The 22719-nt window shown below is 46.1% G+C and overlaps 2 protein-coding genes across 2 annotated transcripts in view; both read left to right on the forward strand.

The window, feature by feature from the left end:
• The first annotated feature begins 35 nt into the window (after positions 1–35).
• CHCHD4 (coiled-coil-helix-coiled-coil-helix domain containing 4) lies at positions 36–22065 on the forward strand. The gene is made up of 3 exons (XM_038772227.1): positions 36–147; positions 6580–6678; positions 20929–22065. Exons 1-3 carry the CDS (start codon positions 126–128, stop codon positions 21219–21221), a joined length of 414 nt encoding a protein of 137 aa, XP_038628155.1. The 5' UTR covers positions 36–125; the 3' UTR covers positions 21222–22065.
• Positions 6604–22719, forward strand: part of UROC1 (urocanate hydratase 1) — a 177938-nt gene continuing 161822 nt past the window's right edge. Inside the window, exon 1 of the mRNA XM_038772226.1 lies at positions 6604–6678. Within this exon, the coding sequence (XP_038628154.1) occupies positions 6649–6678 (30 nt within the window). The 5' untranslated portion in view covers positions 6604–6648. The remainder of the gene's footprint in view (positions 6679–22719) is intronic.

Below are 22719 nucleotides of genomic sequence, written 5' to 3' on the forward strand. Positions count from 1 at the left end.
TTGCCGTCAGGCGCGCGACGGGGCAGCCCGTAACGGGTCGGGGGCTTCGCTCGCTTTCCCGCTCCATCGTCCGTCTGGCCTTCCGCCTGCTGAACGGTTGCAGCGTGGAGCTCCCCGGCCCAGCCATGTCCTACTGCCGTCAGGAAGGTGCGAGTGGGGCGGGAGGGAGGGAGGGAGGGTGTGTCGGGGCATGGCGTTCGCCACGGGGTCCGGACCCTGAGGAGCGGAGAAGGCAGAGGATCCTGAGGGGGAGAGAGAACGGCCCCCGTGCAAGATCCGGGGCCTCAAATTGCTGTGGCCGGCTGGGAAGCAGGAACCTGCTGACGGAGGGGATGGGAACCCCTGGGGGCCTCCTGGGTCGGGGGCAATAAATGCGCCTAAAGTGGGGGGTAACGGAGAGGCCGGTGGCTGCGAAAGGTTGCGTCGTATTACGGGCCCTCGGCGGAAAGAATCTTCCCGCGAGGTACTCTGAAAAGTGGTAGTGAATCACGATTTCACTGAGACACTCTGGTTCTTAGACTCACTCTCTTAACGCGCAAAATCCCGAATACTAATAATAATCATGGCATTTGTTCATTCATTCACTTAATCGCATTTAATGAGCGCTTACTGTGTGCAGAGCACTGTACTAAGCGCTTGGGAAGTACAAGTTGGAGCGCTTGCCAGGTGCGAAGCACTGTTCTAAGCGCTGAGGGGCTACAATAATAATAATAATAATGGTATTTGTTAAGCGCTTACTATGTGCAAAGCACTGTTCTAAGCGCTGGGGGGATACAGTGTGATCAAGTTGTCCCACGTAGGGCTCACAGTCTTAATCCCCATTTTTCCAGATGAGGGAACTGAGGCTCGGAGAAGTGAAGTGACTTGCCCAAGGTCACACAGCAGATCAGGTTGTCCCACGTGGGACTCACAGTCTTAATCCCCATTTTCCAGATGGGGGAACTGAGGCCCAGTGAAGTGACTTGCCCAAAGTCACACAGTAGACAAGTGGCGGAGTCGGGATTAGAACCCATGACCTCTGACTCCCCAGCCCATGCTCCTTCCACTGAGCCATGCTGCCGTATTTCACCTTGGCCATTTTCCGAAGACTTTTCTGCCCGGGGGAGAATCCCTGCGACGCATGGGGAGGAGGCCGGGTCGAGGAAAGAGGGGGGTCTTGTTCGACTTCACAGGCTAGTTCGGGGAGGGCTTTTGAGAGGGAAGGGTGGAAACTTGGAAGTGAAGCCCAGCAAGCCCTTGGGAAGACCGTCCTGCCCCTTTGAGAAGCAAACGAAAGAGTCAATTCCGAGGCCAAAACCTTTTAACTTGCATGGAATGCAGAGGGGTAATTGCTAGGATTGCACCATAGCCCCAGGGTGCACTTTGACCTTCACCGGCAGGCGTTTCGATAGAGGAACTCCTTTCTGCATTTTTCGTTAATTTAGAAGGAAGCACTCCAAATGAAATCCGGGGTGTGCCCTGGGGATTCAATGGTTGATGTCGTCCACCTTCCCTGCAAATCAGTTAAAGTGCCCGTCGTCCCCTTGGTAAAAAGCCAAAGGTGGCTCTGGTATCGCTCTTTCCCAGTGCCTTTATTGAATTATGAATTGTTTCAACACTAAAAAAAGGCTGCTTTAGCTGGTGTAGGATCCTTCCCTCCGTTTCCCAGCCATGTGCATAAAATTAGTAATTGTGATATTTATCAAGTGTTTACCGTGCTCCAGGCGCTGGGGTAGATATGTGCTAATAAAGACGGGATCCGTTAATAATAATAATAATAATAATAATAGCATTTATTAAGCACTTATAAAAATATAATGGCATTTGTTAAGCGCTTACTCTGTGCAAAGCACTGTTCTAAGCGCTGGGGAGGTTACAAGATGATCACGTTGTCCCACTGGGGGCTCACAGTCTTAATCCCCGTTTTACAGATGAGGGAACTGAGGCCCAGAGAAGTTAAGTGACTTGCCCAAAGTCACACAGCTGACAATTGGCAGAGCGCTAAGCCCGGGCCTGGGAGTCAGAAGGACCTGGGTTCTAATCCCAGATCCACCACTTGTCTTCTGTGTGACCATGGTTAAGTCACTTCACTTCTCTGGCCCTCATCAGTTCCCTCATCTGGAAAATGGGGATTACTGTATGTTAAGCGCATACTGTGTGTCGAGCACTGTTCTGAGCACTGGGTTAGATACAGGCTAATGCTATTCAACTCTGTCCCTGAACTGGTGATGCCGCCTTCTGCTCCTGACAGAAGAGGTTAGGTTTGGATGAAGAAATAATCTCCATGTGAATCTTATTGATTGATTGATTGATTGATGTAGGTGAAGAATTTCCTGGCATGTGCCTAATCAGATAAAGTGATCCATTAAGTTTTGTGTGGACTTTTTTGTTTTGCTGATTTTATTGAAAACGTACAGCGCATGGCTGCAAACCCAGCCTGATTTGTGATGTTACTCTCCTTTAAGACTCTAGGATTTACTTTTTGCCCCAGTATCTTTCTACACTGCATTTTGTCTTGATTTCCGTAGACTCGTTCTCTTTCCCTCTGCTTATTTCCATTTCATTGCCCGTCCGTGTCTTTTTCTCCTAATTTCCCATGATGGCATTTCACTTTAAAAATTGCACTAGCAAAGATTCAGTGTGTTTGGTAGCCGGGGGAGAATCCAAGCTCCCACTCACTGCTCAAGGTCACCTTATCATATACAGTCTCAGAGCACAGCATGTTATAGTCCCCTCCTCATATGGACTCAGGGAGCTCTCCTTATTTTCACGGGGGTGGCCATTTTGGATTTACCAGAGGTAGCTTTCCAGAGGGCCTGGTGTGCTGTCCTTGGGAGGGGGAAACCAAGAGTTTCTGCTGAAGGCCTAGGTCAGGGAGAGAAATGAGGAGTTTTTGGCCTGTGGTGTCCGCAGAGCAAGCTGCGACAGAGAGACAGGAGGAGGGAGGCCATATGGATGCCTGTTCCATACCTTAGCTTGACTCCTGGTTCCTGGCCTGTCACTGCTCTCCAGAAAGAAAATGTTTCCGGGGGCACTCTGCATGAAGTTCCCGTATGCCCGAAACCTGAGATGGCCCTTTAAACCCTGAACAAGGAGCTGGGCAACTCAGCAGACTAGAAGAGGGCTCCCCATTCTCCAGCCCCCTTCCCGGTTTGATTGCTTCCCGGGGGGAAGGGGTGGGGAAATCACCCGGGTGAGCGTGGCATGTCTGGGTTTCGCTTCGTGGGACCGTGGTTCCTGGCCCTGTGGAGATCATTTTGTGGAGCAGTGATTTTAAACTTTTGTGGCCCACCCACGGAAGTGAGTGTGATGTGGTTGATCAGACCAGAGACGTCCACTCTCCCGGCAGCTCCCAGGGGAAGGGTCTCGGGCCGGGGCCCGGAAGCGGGGGAAGGGGGTGCCCCGGACACGGTGGACAGTGGACCGTGAGCCTCCCCCACCCCCCAGATGGATCCGACTGCATTGACCCCGGGTTGACTGGAGGCTGGGCCTGAAGACCTTCCACTCATCCTCTGCAGTCAGTCGCCCTGAAACCCCACGTAGAAACCCGCCGGCTCGCAATACCCGAGAGACTGACTCGCGACGCACAAACCGGGGGGGTCTCTCTGCTCCAAAACGGGGGGCCGGGCCCAGGGATTCAAGGTTACAAGGCTGCTCGTGTTTTCCACAAAGCCAAATAAACGGCACATTTTGTAAATGTGAACACCTTATTTATTTTCTATTTATTTTATTTGTACATGTTTATTCTATTTATTTTAATATGTTTTGTTCTCCGTCTCCCCCTTCTAGACTGTGATCCCGCTGTTGGGTAGAGACCGTCTCTATATGTTGCCAACTTGTACTTCCCAAGCGCTTAGTACAGTGCTCTGCACACAGTAAGCGCTCAATAAATACGATTGAATGAATGATCAGAACTCATCTTGGCCCAAATTCCCATCTTATTCTAACAGAGAGGAGCTAACCAAGGAACAAATCCAGAAGAATATTATATATTAGGTGGGGTTAGGTCAGGAAGACTCCCATGTCTCTGCTAACATTGTACCACCAACAGTCATACAGATAAACTGGACTTTTTTGAATATGGGATATATATATACACACACCCACATAGAGAATTCCTTGCCAAGTCAATAAACTTCAGACAAGGCCTTGATTTCTGTGTTACTGTTTATTTATTTTAGAAGCAGTAGGGTTTTGATTGTATTTATCAACTGTAAGTTTTAATGGCCCATATTCTTTCTGGTCATTGCCATTATCCAGTACAATACCTACTCCTAGCTAGGTACACTGCTTGTTAATTGCACCCTTTTGTAAGACTCAGGTGACTTGCAGATATCACATGCTTATATTTACCCAAAATGATTTTACCGATCTTTCCATGTCATTGCTTGTTCCTCACTGGGAGGTCACATCTGAGCTCTCAATGATGAAAAATATTTCCACACTGAGCACTTAAAGCTGGCCTGTCCAACTGAAAGGAATAACTAAGCACCACCATCATTTATTAACCCGTAATTTGCAGTGTTAATCTCAGATTTTAATGAATGCTAGGGGTATGCTCTGGGCAAAAATAGCCCTTTAAAATTGCATAGTGCCCTCTGAGCTCTTATTAAACTTGGTTCATTTTCTTGAAACATAAGGTACCTGATTGCTACATGTTTTTTAGCCCCAGAGCAGGAGTGTTGTTCAAAGCCACCAAATGACCTTTGTATTGGCCTACTTCAGTCAGGCACGAGACCCAGATGCCTGGGGAAGGTGCTGGGGGTAATGGCAGCAGAACCTTGCACTGACTGAACCTCACCTACAAGTCCTGGGTTGGTCTGAATCCAGTTGGATTTGGATCCCGGCAGAGAATGGGTGGTAGCACAATGGCTGAGGGGCTACACGGTGCTCTGAAATACCAAGGCCAAATGGCTCTGTGGTAGCATCCTCCTAAGGAGGGAACCAGGATGGAATTTTGATTTGGTATCCGGAAACCGGATCCAGGAGGTTGGACAAGGATCTGAAAAGCTGTACGTGTCCTTATACGCTACTGTTTCCCCTACCTGTAATTTAATTTGTCCGTCTCCCCCTGTAGACTGTAAGGTCTTTGTAGGTGGGGATCCTGTCTACCAACTCTGTTGTAGTGCAGTTTCCCAAGCACATAGACCAGTGCTGCGCAACACAGTAAGGGCTCAGTAACTACCTTTGGTTGAGTGATTGATTTATAAGCCACAGCCTGGGGTTTAGAGGCTATAGCCAGCCATCCTGTAGAGATGAAGGGTAATCTCCCAGTCCTTCGGCCTGCCCGCTGCTGGATTGAGCAGTCAGACAAGACCGTCTGGGGTGAGAGCCGTACTATGCTCTGCCAGTTAACAAGGGTATCTCCTCATTGAATGTTGACCTAGCCACTCAGACGATCCCCCCCGTTTCTCCCCCCCCCCAATTTGGGATCCAGTGTGCTGGAGTCTAAATTTCTCAGTGCCTGAAGGGTTTGGGCTGAACCCTCGAAATCCAGCCCTCACCAAGTGTTGGTCTGATTCCCAGTCACTCAATCAACTGTATTTATTGACCATTTATTATGGGCAGAGCACTGTACTTGGAAGAGTACACTATAACAGAATTAGCAGACACGTTCCCTGCCCTTAGCTTACAGTCTAGAGAGGGAGCCAGACATGAATATGAATAGTTCTCATGAGATCCCTCTAAATTAAGCTACTTGTGGGCAGAGAACATGTCTACCAGATCTGTTATACTCTCCCAAGCACTGAGACAGTGCTCTGCACATAGTTAATGTTCAGTCAATACTACTGATTGAGGGATTGTTTTAAAACACCGCAAATCGCTGCTTTTCAAGTGAAGAAAATTCAGAGATAAAATAGACAGCATCATTCTTTATTATTCATCTGGCAGAAATCTTAACTTACTGGGGTGAGTGCACAGGTTTTGGTATGTTTAAGGATGTTTCTACTAACTCCCCATGAGGAGGCCTATGTAACCTTTAAGATGAAACCTTATGGAATCTTTTCATCTGGGAGAGCAAGCACAGTGAGCTGCTTCCTCTGGGGTGCGATTCGTTCCGCCATCCCTGAGTGTCTAATTACTCTTTGAAATCCCTTTCAGCTTCCAGGGCTCATAGCCTATGTCAGTCCAGTTAAGCAAGCAAACAAGGATCTCAGTATTTCTTAAATTACCCTGCCTCATCTTAAGCTCATTATCTCTCTTCTCTCCTCATTAATGAGAATAATTGATGCCTGCTCTCTTTAGAAAAATCCCTTTCTGTTTACAGACAATTTTGTTTGCCTTAGTCGTCCTTTTTCTTCAGACGTTCTCTTAACCTTTCCTCCAAGGTCTGATGTCTTCTGGAACTATTTTCATCATTTTTTTGTTGTGACTTTCCTTTGACCCCCCCCTCCAATTTGTGTCTTTGGAAAAGAAATTGGTGTCCCGAACTAAAGACTGTGTTCTGATTGAGCCGTAACCAGGACCAAGTAGAGCAGAACGATTAGCTCAAAAAATGAATGCAGCTGTTTATACATGGTGAGCAGTTGAAAGATTTGTACTGGGCAACAGCTCTGTGAACAGACTTTTTAGCTCTCTATCTCTTCTTTCAAATGACAGGAAAGGACCGCATTATATTTGTGACCAAAGAAGACCACGAGACTCCAAGCAATGCTGAGTTGGTAGCGGATGATCCCAACGACCCTTATGAAGACCACGGTCAGTAAACTGTAACAGCAAAGTGAAAGGGCAGAGGAATCACATCCATAGGCTCTATCTGATAAAAGCTGTTAGCGAGTCCCGTGCATGTTATTTAATGATAATCTAAACAGGATTATAGTTTTCAGGGGTAGTTCCTTGATTCTGGACATTTCGGGAGTTTTACAATGCTTCAAAGTTGAGGCTTTCCCAAATTTTGAAAATCCACAGCTTCTATTTTAGTTTCCATATTGAAAAGGTACTTGGCAAGAGTCAACCAAGAAGGAAGCTGGTTCCGTAACCAGATTTTTAAGCTGGTGTTTGTTTCCGGATGTTGTCTTTAACTCCCTTCTCCCCACAGGGCTGGGAAAAGCTGGCTCTTCCTACCAAGCAAATAGTTGTCAATTTATGGTAGGCTTGTGAAAACTCTGTTTGCGAAGTTGGTCAAAAGAGAATGAGAATTTTATTTGCAGATTTTGCCACTGACGTTGGACACTCTTCAGTGAGCTATTTGGGGTGCAAGGGACCTGCAGAAAGGATTATAGCTGGGGTTGGTGTCGGTAGAGCTGGTGCTAGTCCTGGCTGTACCTCTGACTAACTCAGAAGACTCTGGGCAACTTAACCACCTAGCATCTTCGTTTCTGCATGTGTACACCAGGGATAGTCCCTGTCCACCTCTTCCTCATTGGAATGCTGGAAAAACCAAATGAACTAGTGCCTGTGAAAACCCTTTGAGCTCTTAGAAAGATAAGCCTAAGGTATAAGTCTATTTCTGTTTCTCAGCTTGATGCGGCACTACTTATAACAATATGCATGTCCACAGTCTTCTTTGGAAAACCAAGATCTCCTGGTTGTGCTGGTTCTAAATTGATCCTGATGCATAATGAACCCCAGATCTCCAACTCCGTAGTACATTTAAGTATGTAGATTGACCTCAGTCTCCAAACCTTCATTTTTTTGTTGTCTGTACTCTATGATGGTGGATCTTCAATCTCCACATTTTAGCTGCTGTACCAGCCCCTTATTATGTACATATCTTTAGATTATTTATTATAAATTATTCATAATAGTGTCCGTCTCCCCCTGTAGACTGTAAGCTCATTAAGGGCAGGGAATGTGTCTGCTAATTTGTATTTTACTCTCCCAAGCGCTCAGAACAGTGTTCTACACATAGTAAGCGCTCAATAAATGCCATTAATTGATTTTGTACCCACTTCTTTCTTGTATATATGTTCTTGGAGTATTTCTGCTTAGGAGAACAGCATTATCAATAAGCTTCACTCTTTGAGTAAGCTCATCAAAAGCCAGGATGTCTTATCTGTTGGTCGTACTTTTCTTCTACCACAGATCTGCCCCAATTGATCCGATTTCCAAAAGGCAGTGAGTGAATGAACACCAAGTAACTTGCAGTCGAGGGCTACGTGGTGATGGGCATTTCCCACAGCAGAGGCATTCTCCCAAGTGTTTAGTACAGTGCTCTGCACACAGTAGATGCTCAATAAATGCAATTGATTGATGAATTGGTTTGGCTCAACCTCCAATTACATGGGTTATTGTCCTGTTAACAGGTGTGTGTGTGTGTATATATGTTTATGTACATATATACACACACAGAGGCAGTTTTTAAGTTAAGAAGTTTAGCACTTAAAATGTTTCTAAGTGTTCCCCTTGTTTTTAGCTATTCAGTACTAAGCCTCCTTTATTGTCCCTAAGTCCCAAGGCTTGGGGAAAGCTATGGGGAAATAGGGGAACAATTTTGAAAGCCATGATCAGGAGGGAATGGGAGAAAAGTTTGAAAGATAGAGGAAGGGGTTACCTGATCATCAGGTAAAGTTACCAGAAAGCGTCAAACCATTCTTTTTACTTCCAGTGAAATGAAAGTCTGCTACCCTATTGTGGACCCTCTCAGACTTAATTAAAAAAATATAATAATATAACTATTATTGTCCATCTGCCATCCAAGCAGCATGGCCTAGTGGAAGGAGCATGGGCCTGGGATTCAGAAGATCTGAGTTCTAATCCCAGCTCCACCACGTTACTTACTGTGTGACCTTGGGCAAGTCATTGAACTTCCCCGTGCATCAGTTCCCTCATCTGCTAAGTGGGGATTCAATACCTGTTCTCCCTCCTTAGATTGTGGGACCTGATTATCTTGTATCTACCCTGGCGCTTAGTTCAGTACTAGGGACATAATAAGCACTTAGCAAATGTCACATCATTATTATTATTATTACTACAATTGAGAACACAATTCTGGGTGGTTTTGTTAAGAAAATAATAATAATAGGGTATCCAACCTCGGTTCAGGAATCAATTTCCAGTTTATCACGTTGCGCCTAGGAGAAAATGGGTTTTGACTTTAGACACAGTTGTCAGGAACCAACTGTGCCGTAAGCCCAGGGAGTATCTGGAGAGTGTTATTTTTTTGGTGGGAGTTTAGACATATGGCAAATGATGCACACTGGGTGTGAGGGTCTCATGACGGTTCATGTAAAAAAACTATTAACTCCTCTTTGAAGAAAAAAAGAATGAAGGAAAGAGATTTAGAGGTGTTTCAGGGGTTAAAATGAAACATAATGGGCAAAAATGGAGGAGACATAGAAGTACAGCTAACAGAATCATCAAATTGGGGCTCTCCTGGAAATGCTTTCCTCTTCTATCTAAGGAACATAAAATATTACACTGTTCAAGAGTTAACCTATAAGTGCTATTGCCGCTAATACAGGGGAGTTAATATATAAAACCTCCCTCTCTTTTGGGAGCACAGTCACCCTGCAGAGAGCACTTTTATGGCCCTACCCATTCCAGCACAGCTCCCAATACACTGCCTCATTCCCTCTGATAGCTCAGTGTCCCTGAGAGGCACTTGGGAGAGATGGAATCGGCAGTGGTCCTCTAGGCTGTAAGCTCGTTGTGGGCAGGGAATGGGTCTACCGATTCTGTTATTTTGTACTTTCCCAAGCGCTCAGTATAGTACTCTGCATAAAGTAAGTGCTCAGTAAATACGGTTGATTGGTGTCGACAGCTGCTTCCAGTGGAGCGATTCAGCTTTCTGGAAAAAACAAGGAAAGAGTGGAGGGAGGTTGTTAGCGAATTAAGAACTCCTTGGCGGTTCAACTGTTAGCCAATGTAATTTGAATGAACAGGTACTTTTTAAAGGATGGTATTTACCCAGTTTTGTCAATTATCTTCAGAACGGTTCACTGTACTTGAACGTATTCACTGAAGCCTGTAGTCCCCTCTACATTGTAATTAGGGATCAAGTGTCTAGCAACGTTCTGATGATGTACTCTCTCCCAAGTGTGTCATCCAGTGCTATGCACACAGTACACACTCAAAAAAATATAACTGATAGATTGATTAATGCCTGGTTGAAAGTGTCAAACAAAGCAGCTTGATAGGGAGCAGTCCATATGGGATGCCTACACAAAATATGAAACAGGGTTTGTGTGTACCAAAGGTGGGCAACGTGCCGCCTGAGGACTGCATTCCATCCACCGATTGATTCTCTGTGGCCCACCTCTACTTCCAGCAGCAAGTGAAGATCTTTCTAGCATCACTGCACATGAGCATTCCTGTAGCGAGTTTATAGGGATTATCAATCAGTCAATCGTATCTATTGAGTGCTTACTGTGTGCAGAGCACTGTACTAAGCGCTTGGGAAGTACAAGTTGGCAACATATAGAGATGGTCTCTACCCAACAGTGGGCTCACAGTCTAGAAGGGGGAGACAGAGAACAAAACAAAACATATTAACAAAATAAAATAAATAGAATAGATATGTACAAGTTAGAGTAATAAATACGTACAAACATATGCATATATACAGGTGCTGTGGGGAAGGGAAGGAGGTAAGGCGGGGGGGAGGAGGGGGAGAGGAAGGAGGGGGCTCAGTCTGGGAAGGCCTCCTGGAGGAGGTGAGCTCTCAGTAGGGCCTTGAAGGGAGGAAGAGAGCTAGCTTGGGCGGATGTGGGGAGGGAGGGCATTCCAGGCCAGGGGGATGACGTAGGCTGGGGGTCGATGGCGGGACAGGCTAGAACGAGGCACGGTGAGGAGATTAGCAGCAGAGGAGCAGAGGGTGCGGGCTGGGCTATAGAAGGAGAGAAGGGAGGTGAGGTAGGAGGGGGCGAGATGATGGAGAGCCTTGAAGCCGAGGGTGAGGAGTATCTGCCTGATTATAAATGTGTTTGGAAATGAATGGAAGCGTTCTTGATCCAGTGAATACGTACTGTAACAGGTTTATTTTCAGTTATCATGAACGCTAATTATTTTATGTTGTGTGACTCTCAAATGCTTACCAAAATCCCCCAGCCCAAATATTTGCCCCAAAACTTAAAATGATAAACCTGTAGTATAGGTTTATTGTACAGGATAATTGACTTGGGATGAGTTTAGTGGATAGACAGTGGGCCTGGGAATCAGCTGGTCATGGGTTCTGTTATGTGACCTTAGGCAGGTCACTTCACTTCTCTGGGCCTCAGTTCCCTCATCTGTAAAATGGGGATTGAAACTGTGAGCCCCACTTGGGACAGGGGCTGCGTCCAACTCAGTTTGCTTGTATCCACCCCAGCGCTTAGTACAATGTCTAGCACATAGTAAGCGCTTAACAAATACCATCATTATTAAACTCACCAATAATTTCTGGAGGAATCTCAAACTATTTGCCTGAGAAGTAGACAGACAAGGGCTACATTACAAAGCCTAAGGTTGTGGTCATTTTCAAACACTATTTTGTGGGCCCAGACCTTGCCCTATCTGTGTCCTAAGTCAGGGTGGACAAATCTTTTCCTGATGGCCACATGAGGGTCTGGAAATTATTTGGTGGGCCATGGATGGTCTTTTGAAATTAACAGCCCTTGATCTCCTTTTCTGCCTGCCCCCTGCACCTGGGGTGGGCAGGGTTTCTGCACAACAGTGATCAGTAGCAGTGTGATGGTTGGTGGCTCAAGTTGCATTAATCCATCACCCACTCCTTAGTCTCACGCAGTGGAGCTTGAGGGCCAGCTGAATTAAAAGCCTGGCAGGCCAGATGCCGCTTGCAGGATATACTTTGCCCACCGCTGCACTAGATCGTGGAACAGAATCCAGGCATACCACAGGGTTCCAGCCACCCCGTTATACATACAACCGGGGGTGACTGCCATGATTGTTTGACACCTTGACAGTCTGGTGCATCAAAGTGAGAGGCCAAAAGAGATGGAGAAGGTACGCTCTATCCACCACCAGCTGAAGTTTGGGGATTAAGAAGTCTCGCAGCAGTTGTGAAGAAAAAAGATGACGTTAGAACAGTGATTCTGAGGGACAGAGTTTAAAGTGTGAAGAGGTGTTCAGGAGTTGGCCTGCTCCAAGATACTCTGCAAAGACAAGAAGGCTGTGGCCCGATCTAAGTTGGACAAACGTGTCACAAAAGTTGCAAAACCGCTACCCCAGTCAGCAGAATAAGCTTCTACTTTTGCAGCTTCTTGCACACTACAACTCCTCATTTGGTTCGTTATGCAAATATTAAATAGTTTAGTGATGCTTGATGTAGCAGTTATTTATTACAAAAAGTAACTGCAGTTGCATATTATTTTTTCAGGGGTGATGGAGTAGAGCCTTATTTATAACATGTAAATGTACACCAGGAAGAAGCCATTCATGATATATCTGTGTTTCCAAGAACTACGTCATGGCTATATCTTGGGGTACACCTATGCTGGTATAGAGGTGAACAAGTTCAGTGCTCAACACCCACACACATGCGTTCACAATCACAAGGAGAAGATTTCTGGATATGGTGTCCTCTGGTTGTTTGTCAAGTTTGACGTATGTTTATAGATACATCTGGAGCTAGGTCTATATCTTTCTATAGATATAAATATAGGTATATCTCAATCAGTGGTATTCGTTTTGCATTTTCTGTGTGCAGAGCTTGGGAGAGTACAAAACAACAGAATCAGTAGACATGTTCCCTGTCCACAAGGAGCTTATGGTCTAGAGGGGGAGACAGATATTAATATAATGAAATATAGATGAACACTATAATTGAACTGTTCTTAAGCCAAGTTCTGAAACCAGATATGAAACTCTAGGGGGCAGCATTCGTGCACACTCACTCCCTTGGTGACCTCATTCGCTCCCACGGCTTTAACTATCATCTCTACGCTGATGACACCCACATCTACATCTCTGCCCCTGCTCTCTCCCCCTCCCCCCAGGCTTGCATCTCCTCCTGACTTCAGGACATCTCCATCTGGATGTCTGCCCGCCACCTAAAACTCAACATGTCCAAAACTGAACTCCTTGTCTTCCCTCCCAAACCCTGCCCTATCCCTGACTTTCCCATCACTGTTGACGACACTGCCGTTCTTCCCGTCTCACAAGCCCGCAACCTTGGTGTCATCCTCGACTCCGCTCTCTCGTTCACCCCTCACATCCAAGCCGTCACCAAAACCTGCCGGTCTCAGCTCCGCAACATTGCCAAGATCCTCCCTTTCCTCTCCATCCAAACCGCTACGCTGCTCATTCAAGCTCTCATCCTATCCTGTCTGGACTACTGTATCAGCCTCCTCTCCGATCTCCCATCCTCTTGTCTCTCCTCACTTCAATCCATACTTCATGCCGCTGCCCGGATTGTCTTTGTCCAGAAACTCTCTGGGCATGTTACTCCCCTCCTCAAAAATCTCCTGTGGCTACCAATCAACCTGCACATCAGGCAGAAACTCCTCACCCTCGGCTTCAAGGCTCACCATCACCTCGCCCCCTCCTACCTCACCTCCCTTCTCTCCTTCTACCGCCCAGCCCGCACCCTCCGCTCCTCTGCCGCTAATCTCCTCACCGTGCCTCGTTCTCGCCTGTCCTGCCGTCGACCCCTGGTCCATATCATCCCCCTGGCCTGGAATGCCCTCCCTCTGCCCATCTGCCAAGCTAGCTCTCTTCCTCCCTTCAAGGCCCTACTGAGAGCTCACCTCCTCCAGGAGGCCTTCCCAGACTGAGCCCCCTCCTTCCTCTCCCCCTCCTTCCTCTCCTCCCCCCTCCTCCTCTCCATCCCCCCCCGCCTTACCTCCTTCCCTTCCCCATAGCACCTGTATATATGTATATATGTTTGTACGTATTTATTACTCTATTTTACTTGTACATATCTATTGTATTTTATTTTGTTAATATGTTTTGTTTTGTTCTCTGTCTCCCCCTTCTAGACTGTGAGCCCACTGTTGGGTAGGGACCGTCTCTATATGTTGCCAACTTGTACTTCCCAAGCACTTAGTACAGTGCCCTGCACACAGTAAGCCCTCAATAAATACGATTGATTGATTGAAGTAACCTCTTTGTTTTCGCACATGGGTTTGTGTTTAAACTAGCAGAGTTTCGGAGGCCATTACTGGTTCAGGTCCTGATTGCGACACTATTTGAGAACCATGAATCCTTTGACTTTTATGATTACCTAATTGAAAATGGGGAGAAAAAAGGGAGGCATGGCTTTTGTAACAAATAAGTTTGATTTTGGTGATTCTTTCAGCATCAAATAAGCTGCCTTTTAAGGTACAACAGATCTTTTCCAGACCCTTTTTTTTTTTTTTTTACCACTTGATTGATTACAAAGTCAGCAGTTCCTGTTGGAGTTTAGGTCTTCCTATTGAGTGGATTGGTAGTCTGGGATGATGTGACAATCAGGATATCAATTTATTTGCCCCACTGTACAATTGTTTAAGCCAGTGAGATGAGGCAAGAAGTCGCCCTGTCATGGACCCGTCAAGCTCCAATCGAGCGTTTCAAGATAGTCCAGTAAAGAACAGTCCAGATTTATATTTATTTTTATAAATCCTCTGAAATAAATGAGCACTGATATTAATGAGAAGGCTTCTAGTCTGGTGTAGTGTAAACTAGGAATTCATTATTGTTACAGTATTCACCCAAGTCCAACTGTCAAGATTTCTTCAGTTCCAAATATAGAAGAATTTATACCACAAGGGGCCTGCATCGTTCCGTCTCTAGGACTCTTTCCCCCATCCTCTCAGTTGTCCACAGAGAACCAGAGTACCCCTTCTCCAAACTCAGTTTTCCAATTTTTGATCCTGAGCATCCATCCCCTGTTCCCCTTCCTTTTCTCCAGGGATGCATGTCCTCTTCCCAGTTCATGCCCCTTTTCTACTGGTCAGTAGGTCACTGGTTCATCTCCTTGAGCTCTTTTGAAAAACTGACCCACAAAAGCCCATGAGAATTGCAGGAAATCCTTCTGATTTTCCATTTTTAATCTAAATATTTGGTCCTCACTTAATATCCCTTGTCCTAGTTTCATCAACAGTGCAGATCTGACCTTAGGAACTGTGCTTGACCTTAAACTTTTTGATTCCTGGCCGCCCGTGCTCTCCATGGTTTGCAAAGGTGAACTTGGGTCCTGGATCTGACTTCAGAGGAGCCCTTTGGACCCTTCTTGCTCTGGGTCAGCTCTGTTCCCAGCTTCCCCTGTGCAAAATTACGCTCCGATTCTCCTCTTCCTTAAAAGTTGGCCAGCTTTGAACCTATTTGTTTTCAAGGAAGGGGAAAAGTGGGAGTGCAGATTCCTGCCACCCTGAAGAAGGAGCTCTGGGTGATAGGGACGTGCATCACCGGAGACCCCTCTTGCCCAAGTGGCCTCGAGATAAGCCTCCTGCTGTGCATAGTTGGCAGCTGCCCGTGGACTGTCTGAGGGCGTGCAATGTGTCTGCCAGCTTCTCGTGGCCTCGCCAGAACACTTGGCTGCTCCGATGCAGCTTACTCACTGTGCCCTGATTTCATCTATCTTGCTGACGACCCCTTTCCCACATCCTCCCCTTAGCCTGGAGCTTCTTCCCCTCCATATACACCAGACCACCACCCTCCCCACCTTAAAAGCCCTATTAAGGTCACATCTCCTCCAAAAGGCTTTCCTCAATTAAGTGCTTACTGTGTGCAGAGCACTGTATTAAGCACTTGGGAGAGTACAATATAACAGACATATTCCCTGCCCACCACAAGCTTACAGTCTAGAGGGGGAGACAGGCATTAATATAAATAAATTAATTATCCATTTGTACATTAAGTGCTGTGGAGATGGGAGAGGCCTATTCCTTCAGTCGTATTGTGTGCAGAACACTATACTAAGTACTGGCCTATACACTTGAATCTGTGACCTTTGGGCATTTGCTGTTCACCCCACCCTCAACCCCTCAGCACTTAGGTATATATCTTATAAATTATTTATATGAATGTCTGTTTCCTCCTCTAGACTGTAAGCTCATTGTGGGCAGGGACTGTGGCTACCAACTCCATTATATTGTATTCTCCCATGTGCTTAGTGCAGTGCAGTACAGTGCAGGGCACGGTAAGCGCTCAATACCGGTGATGGTAATGATGCTGCCTTCCAGTTGCTAATTGTACGGTATATAGTCTGTGCAGGTTAGTTCGGTATATAGTGTAGTTTATAGATGGGATGAGAGAGTCTGCCCATGGGGCAATCCTCGGGATAAGCCAGCACAAAAAGACTGATAAATACCATTTTGTGACACTGTAGAATTCAAAGCTGAAGTGACCTAGCACTTTTTACTGACTCAGAAGAAGTGGTACAATCTCACTAGTTTTCCAAGTGTTTAGAGGTGACCTGCTTGATGTCATTAATATTTATCTCTCAACCCCTTCAAGTTGTAGAGAAAGAATTGGCTGTCTTGTTCTCTGACTGGCAGTGTCTGACATTTTAGGAAGATGGATGTGATTTTTAAGTGTAGTGTCTGCCCCTTGCCTTACTGTTCATAGTGTCAAAATATTTTCAGTTCTGTCTCACTGGCAGAGATCCACACCCACTTATCACATCACTGAAAATTAGTGAAGAATAAAATATGCTTTTAAAAAATAAAATAGGTATAGTTAAAGAGATTCGTTGCCTTAAAAATAGATACAACTGTGGCAAGATACATGGAAGGGAAGGGATGGGGTTACTCCGCTTCTCCACCCCACCCCCATCACCTCCCCACACAATTTGCAAACTGAGACACAGAGAGAGAGAGAGGCTAAATGGCTTTGTTCAGTTTCCATGGGCAATAGAGGAACTGGGTGTGAACCTCAATCTTAGGACTCCAAGCCTAATGATTTTCCCTTGGGGCGACACTGTCCACAGGTCTCTGTCTCCATTGGGACTAAGGAGCTAGCTAGATTTTTTTGCCTGGCAGATAAAACCTTGGAATAGAAAGTGAGATTGACCCATTTTAAACCCTAAGTAATTGTGTTTTGTGCTTCTTTTCATCTGGCCTACTGGGCTATGTATACATAGCCACTGGGCTATGTATTCATACCACTGGGCTATGTATACATCGAGTTTTTCAAACTTGTCTTTCTTTCCAAATAATGCTGCCATGAAGTTTCCCAAACACAGGATTTCAGGCTTAAGATCATTGTGGGTTCCCTGGTTCGGGGGGCATAAGGAAGCTAGGAGGACAGATTTTGACCTGGGATCCCTGTAGCTCATACTGGGAGGATTTGGAACTTATAACTTGGAACCCATCACCTCTTCTGGGGAGGAGTTGCTTTGTTTCATTGCAAATGGTGGACCATATTTGAACAAGAGAACTCTGTTCATTTTCTTGGCTGCAAGTTAAAGTGGAGGTTGGACAGTGAGATCAGGTGCTTTTGAGGGCATTGCGTTTAGTTCTACCCGTGGGCAGTCTCTTCATTCTGGGGTCTGGCAGAGAGGAAAAATGCTTTCCTCTGGGAGATCATTAATAATAATTGTGGTATCTGTTAAGTGCTTAGTACGTGCCAAGCACAGCATTGAGTGCTGTAACCCAGATCAGGCACAGTCCCTGTCCCGCTTGGGCTCACAGTCTAAGGGGGAGAAAGAACAGGTATTTCATCCTCAGTTTCTAGATGAGGAGACAGGCACTAGGAAGTTAAATGACTTACCTGAGGTCACAGAGTCATTTAGATCTGTGTGGTTCCTTCTTTCCTCCTCGAGAGCTAAGTTTCCAGCCACTTTTTACCATGCCTATCAAAGAAGGTACCAGATCGGATGTACTGTGAGTTACTGCCCGACACAAGCCTTTGAGGCTGCTCCAAGGAAACCCCAGAGCGCTGTGAGATGGCCAGAGGATAACTGCTGGGAAAAAAGGCAGGAGGCATTTTGCATAGGGGAAACTTGACTGCAAATCTTAACATCCCAAAGAGGTAGGTATAGCAAGTATTATTCCTCATTTGTTATAGTTCAGAAATAGTGCTTTTAAAGGCTTACTTTGTCAAAATGGTTCTCCAAAGGTGGGTAGTGGACGTGCCAGACGGTCACTCTGGTAGCCACTCCTGGATGCCCTCAGGACTTGCCCTTGGAAAGCTTAAAGGGGCTGCCTCCCAGGAGAGCAACAGCTTGACCAGAAAGCGGTCAAAGCTCCGCTTCTCCCATGGATCTAAGGAGGCCAGCTCCTTCCTCCTCCAGTTTCTCTCCTGACATCTAGCAGTAAGGACCTCAGAAGAGTTCTCCTTCAGGTAAGCTAAATTTGGGTCCAGGCTTGGGGAAAGTGTATCACCCCTTCCCCCAAACCCACCCAGTCGCATGACCACTTGCTTGCCAGGCTCCAGCGCTATTAACTCAGTTTGGTCCCCAGTTCCTCCCCTACATTCTCGCACGCTGAGAACTGACTGGGAGAGGAGCTGCCGCACCGACCTAATTAGTGGGCCCCTGAATCTGCGGAGCGGGGTGGCCCCTTTGGCACAAAAGCAGAAGCTTTCCCCTTTTCTACCAAGACCCCTTCTGGCTCGCACAGGGGCTTTGGTCCCAGACCGCTACCTGGCTGCTGTGCTGCACGACAGGTCAGAAGGGACCTTCACGTAGAAGTCCCTCCCCAGGACACAACCCCTCCACACTTCCCTCCTACCCTTGGGAAGGTCATGGCTGCCTAGGCAGGTGTGACCTTAGCCCTGCCTAGGTGGCTGCCCCGCTCCAAGTAACCGATATTACTCCTCAGTTTGTCTACCACATCCCCCATTAGATTGTAAGCTCCTCAAGGGCAGGAATCTTGGCTGTTCTTTCTTGTATCCACTCACTGCAGCACCCAGGAGACGTTCCGATACTATGGTTGTGTCTCTCCGTGCATCAGAACTCTCCCCCTGACGGGCTGTAAACCCTTCTGAGAAGTCCCCTGCAGATACTGGGCTCAGGACCCCACTTTGTCCCACGTCTCCTCCCCCGCCCCACAAAAAAAGAAGAAAAAGACAAAGCAACTGCAAGGCCTGTATTTTTTTCAGGCCCCCACAGCAAGTTCAACCACTCAGTTAATAGTGGCGGTTGAAGGCTTGACCGTCAATGGGTGTCCTGTGTCCCATTGCATTCCCGTAATCACCCACACTCGCTCTCACCACCCTTCACACGCAGATCCTCCCCCACCTCCCCATCATATTTCATGTTCAGTGCTTAGAACAGTGCTTTGCACATAGTAAGCGCTTAATAAATGCCATTATTATTATGTGTCAGGTGCACGTTTCACCAGACCGGAAGTGGAGGCAGCGGGGATTGATTGACTCATTTACAGTTCTTTTCTTGGAGTTTCTTCCACCTCAGCTCTAGGCCCAGTTCAGAGACCTAACTGGTGATTATTTTTGCCTAGCTTTGCTCCCTTGAGTTTGCCTCTCACATAGCTGGACCCAGGAGACATGGAATTTGCCTGCAATACATAGACTTTAGATCCTTCAGTCATACCATCATAGAATCAAATTCTGAGTCTTCAGATGATTCACTTGTTTGTCCACCTTCACGCACCCCAGAGGGCGAAGTCTTTCTGGTCTCTGTTGACCCCACAAGTCATTGAAACCATGAAATCCCCTGTCAGATTTCATGGCTCAGCAGATGGTGACTCTGTAACCCCTTGCCTCTCGCATCAAACTCCTTGCCCCGCCCTGCCCTTCTGTTCCCCCAGAACATTTCCAGGGTACCCTCTGCTCCTGAAAGGGAAGGAGTTTCAGGGGGTGGTTTTTCATGGAATTATTGGGACCCAATGATTCTGAAGAGGTCATTTCAGCAGAAAAGTAGAAATTCGAAGCATGCTGTGGTAACGCTAATGTAATCCTCCCAGAGGTCTGTCAAGAGCAGAGCCTTAAGATTGATGATTAGATTCTGGGTAAAGCAGATTTCTTTACTTGTAGTATTTAGTGATGCTTACTTACTGGTCACCTCAATGGTAGTTTGCTGCTATTTTGCCTTCACTGCCTTTGAAGGTTGTTAGGCAAAGATTTTACGTGCAGGACAACCTTTTTAACCTCGGCTTGTTCTTCATTAACTCTGGATTTCACAAGGGACCGTTTCTGTTTGAGCACAAGAAAAGTGACGTGACCGGTGTTAGGCCTTCAGGGACAGTGTAGTCCGTGAATCTCTAAGCTTAAAAAAAGCTTTGAAACCACTTGAAAATTGTGATTTCCAGGTACCTTAAGTAGCCTGTTCTTTCATAGAAGCATGGGGAGAAAACACTCTTCAAAGTTCAACCCGAGGGGTTTGCTTCAGGAAATTAGGACAAGGGGATGGGAGATCGTAGATGTAGGGCTGACTTCAAACGATGGGGTTCCGCCCGATGCTTGTGTATCTCAACTTGAGCTATGTTATAGATACTTGAATTGGGGATCCATAACAACCATCTGCTCCCTGGCCATAGCCCAGCAGAGCCCCCAGCTCCTCACCTTCAGAAGATCGTGCAAGGTCTCTAAAGATGGGCTCAGTTGGTCCTCCAACCTGCAGGTCAGAGAGGTCAGGTTGGCACAGATCCATGGAGAGAAGTTTCCTGCCGGTTCCCCACACAGAGCTGCCATAATACAGCCCTCTGCCATTGCTTAACTCACCAGCTAGTTCCAGGAGTCGTTGCCGTTGGGGGACAGAGGCACAGCAGCAGCTTTCCTAGAAGTGCCTTTGCCAGGTTTGGGAAGCGGCTTTGCTGGCTGCCACAAAGGCTTGAGAAGTTTGTCTCCCCTCCCCTCTGCTTTTCTGAAGGACTTACTCTGGCACCCCACGGGAGGAGGTGCAGGTTTATCGGGGCCGGCCAGATCCCTCTTCCTACTCTTTCTAGAAAAACGAAGGTTTTCAGTGACCCCGTGAAAACTGACGTTCCTCTTCCTCCTCCTCATTGGTTCTCTGGCCTAGGGCTTAGGTTTAAAAGCAGTAGTCGATCACAGCAGCTTATGCAGCTGCCGGTCTTGCTGTTCATGATCACTGCAGCGGTGGAAGTTTCACTGAACTCCAGTTTTGCTTTTTCGGAGGCTTTCTAGCGCCGGACATGAAATATTCTCTGTTTCCTTCTTCCCTCCCAGGATTGATTCTGCCAAATGGCGATATTAATTGGAATTGCCCGTGCCTCGGGGGAATGGCCAGTGGCCCCTGTGGGGAACAGTTCAAATCGGCCTTCTCCTGCTTCCATTACAGCAAAGAAGAAGTAAAGGGATCTAATTGCATAGATGAGTTTCGGGCCATGCAGGAATGCATGCAGAAGTATCCAGACCTCTATCCTCGGGAAGATGAGGAGGAAGAAGAGAAGGCAAGTGGAGAGCCTCAGCCCCCTCCTGCAGAGGAGAAGGTAGCCAAAGAAGAGGAAAAATTGAAGTAATAAAAGCAGAGGGAGGAATGGGTCTCCCTCTAGTCCTTCAAGTTCAGAGATATGGACCTTAGACAAAATGTCTTCTACTTTGTTGTCAAGAAGTGACTTACCACTTCAGGTTATGTGCACTATATTGAAATAAGTTATTTTGTTGGCAAGGGTCTTCTATCCAATGGCAGAAGCGTTGGAAATCAAGGTGGAGCGTGCATGCGTACTTGTCAGCAGACGTAACCACTGCTTTTGACCTCTTTTCGTTCTCCAGAGCACCCCGAGTTTGCCATCTGGTTACCATGTTCACACCGACCCAGACAGATGCCATGGCATCAGTCAATCAGTTAATTGTATTTATTTGCAGTAGTGTGCGGAGCACTGTATTAAGTCATTAGGAGAATACAATCGGACCTCATCAGGCTCTGCACTTGAATCTGGTCTCAATCTTTAATGTATTTAGAAAGTCTTTATAGGGACTATGAAGTATCGTATTGAAGAGGGTTGGTATTTGAACTGCTGCATTTTCAAGAAAGCAATCTCTGATATCACATTATGCAAAAGGAAACTCTTTTGAGTTCTCATTCTCAATAAAATCTGGGAAACAAATGTGATTGTACAGAAAGTATGCATTGAACTCTCATTTGGCAAGCAGAAATTTGCAGCTGCATTGAGCACCGTCCAGTTGGAATTCCAAAGTGTTAGAAAAATGCCAATCACTATGTTCATTGTTGTTCAGGAAGTGCTGGTTTAGAACCTTGTTCTGTCTTAACAATCTGAGTGGTGGAGACTGTTACATGAAGTCACTACTTCATGGAAAATATGTGAATTTAAGTGCACATTAAAAGAAAATATTTTCATCTGGCTTTGAATCTGTTGGTATTTTTATTATTAGAGAATTTTAAATTAAGAAAGGGTAGGTTATGAATAGTGGTGTTTATATTTCTCTTGAAAGATCTTTTCAATCTAGCAAAATACAGAATATTTTATTATAACTCTCGTGCAACCCCATAGGTGGGGAAAGTGAATTTTGTGGAGTTAATAGATTGGCTTTTTTTTTTTTTTTTTGCCAGTGAAAACAGTGTCATGTAAAATCCTCACTTTAACTACTAAGGCCTAAGTGTTTAGTTCAATACTTTGCACTCAATAAATACTTTACTCTTGGTTCTTAAATTCGATGACCCTACGTCCTTTTCAGCAGAGATAGTCCCAGATTTTAATTTTAATGATAATTAAGTGCTTACTATGTGCCAGGAACTGTACTAAGTGCTGGGGTAGATACTAGATTAGCAGGTTGGACCCATTATCCGTTCCACTTGGGACGCACAGTCTTAGCTCTCATTTTACAGTGAGGTAACTGAGGCACAGAGAATCAATCAACCCATCATAATTGATAGGCGCTTGGGAGAATACAATATAACAGAGTTCATTCATTCATTCAGTCATATTTATTGAGCGCTTATACTGTGTGCGGAGCACTGTACTAAGCACTTGGGAAAGTGCAAAACAACAATTAGCA

The sequence above is a fragment of the Tachyglossus aculeatus genome, chromosome X1 (assembly GCF_015852505.1).
Source record: "Tachyglossus aculeatus isolate mTacAcu1 chromosome X1, mTacAcu1.pri, whole genome shotgun sequence".
NCBI lineage: Eukaryota > Metazoa > Chordata > Mammalia > Monotremata > Tachyglossidae > Tachyglossus > Tachyglossus aculeatus.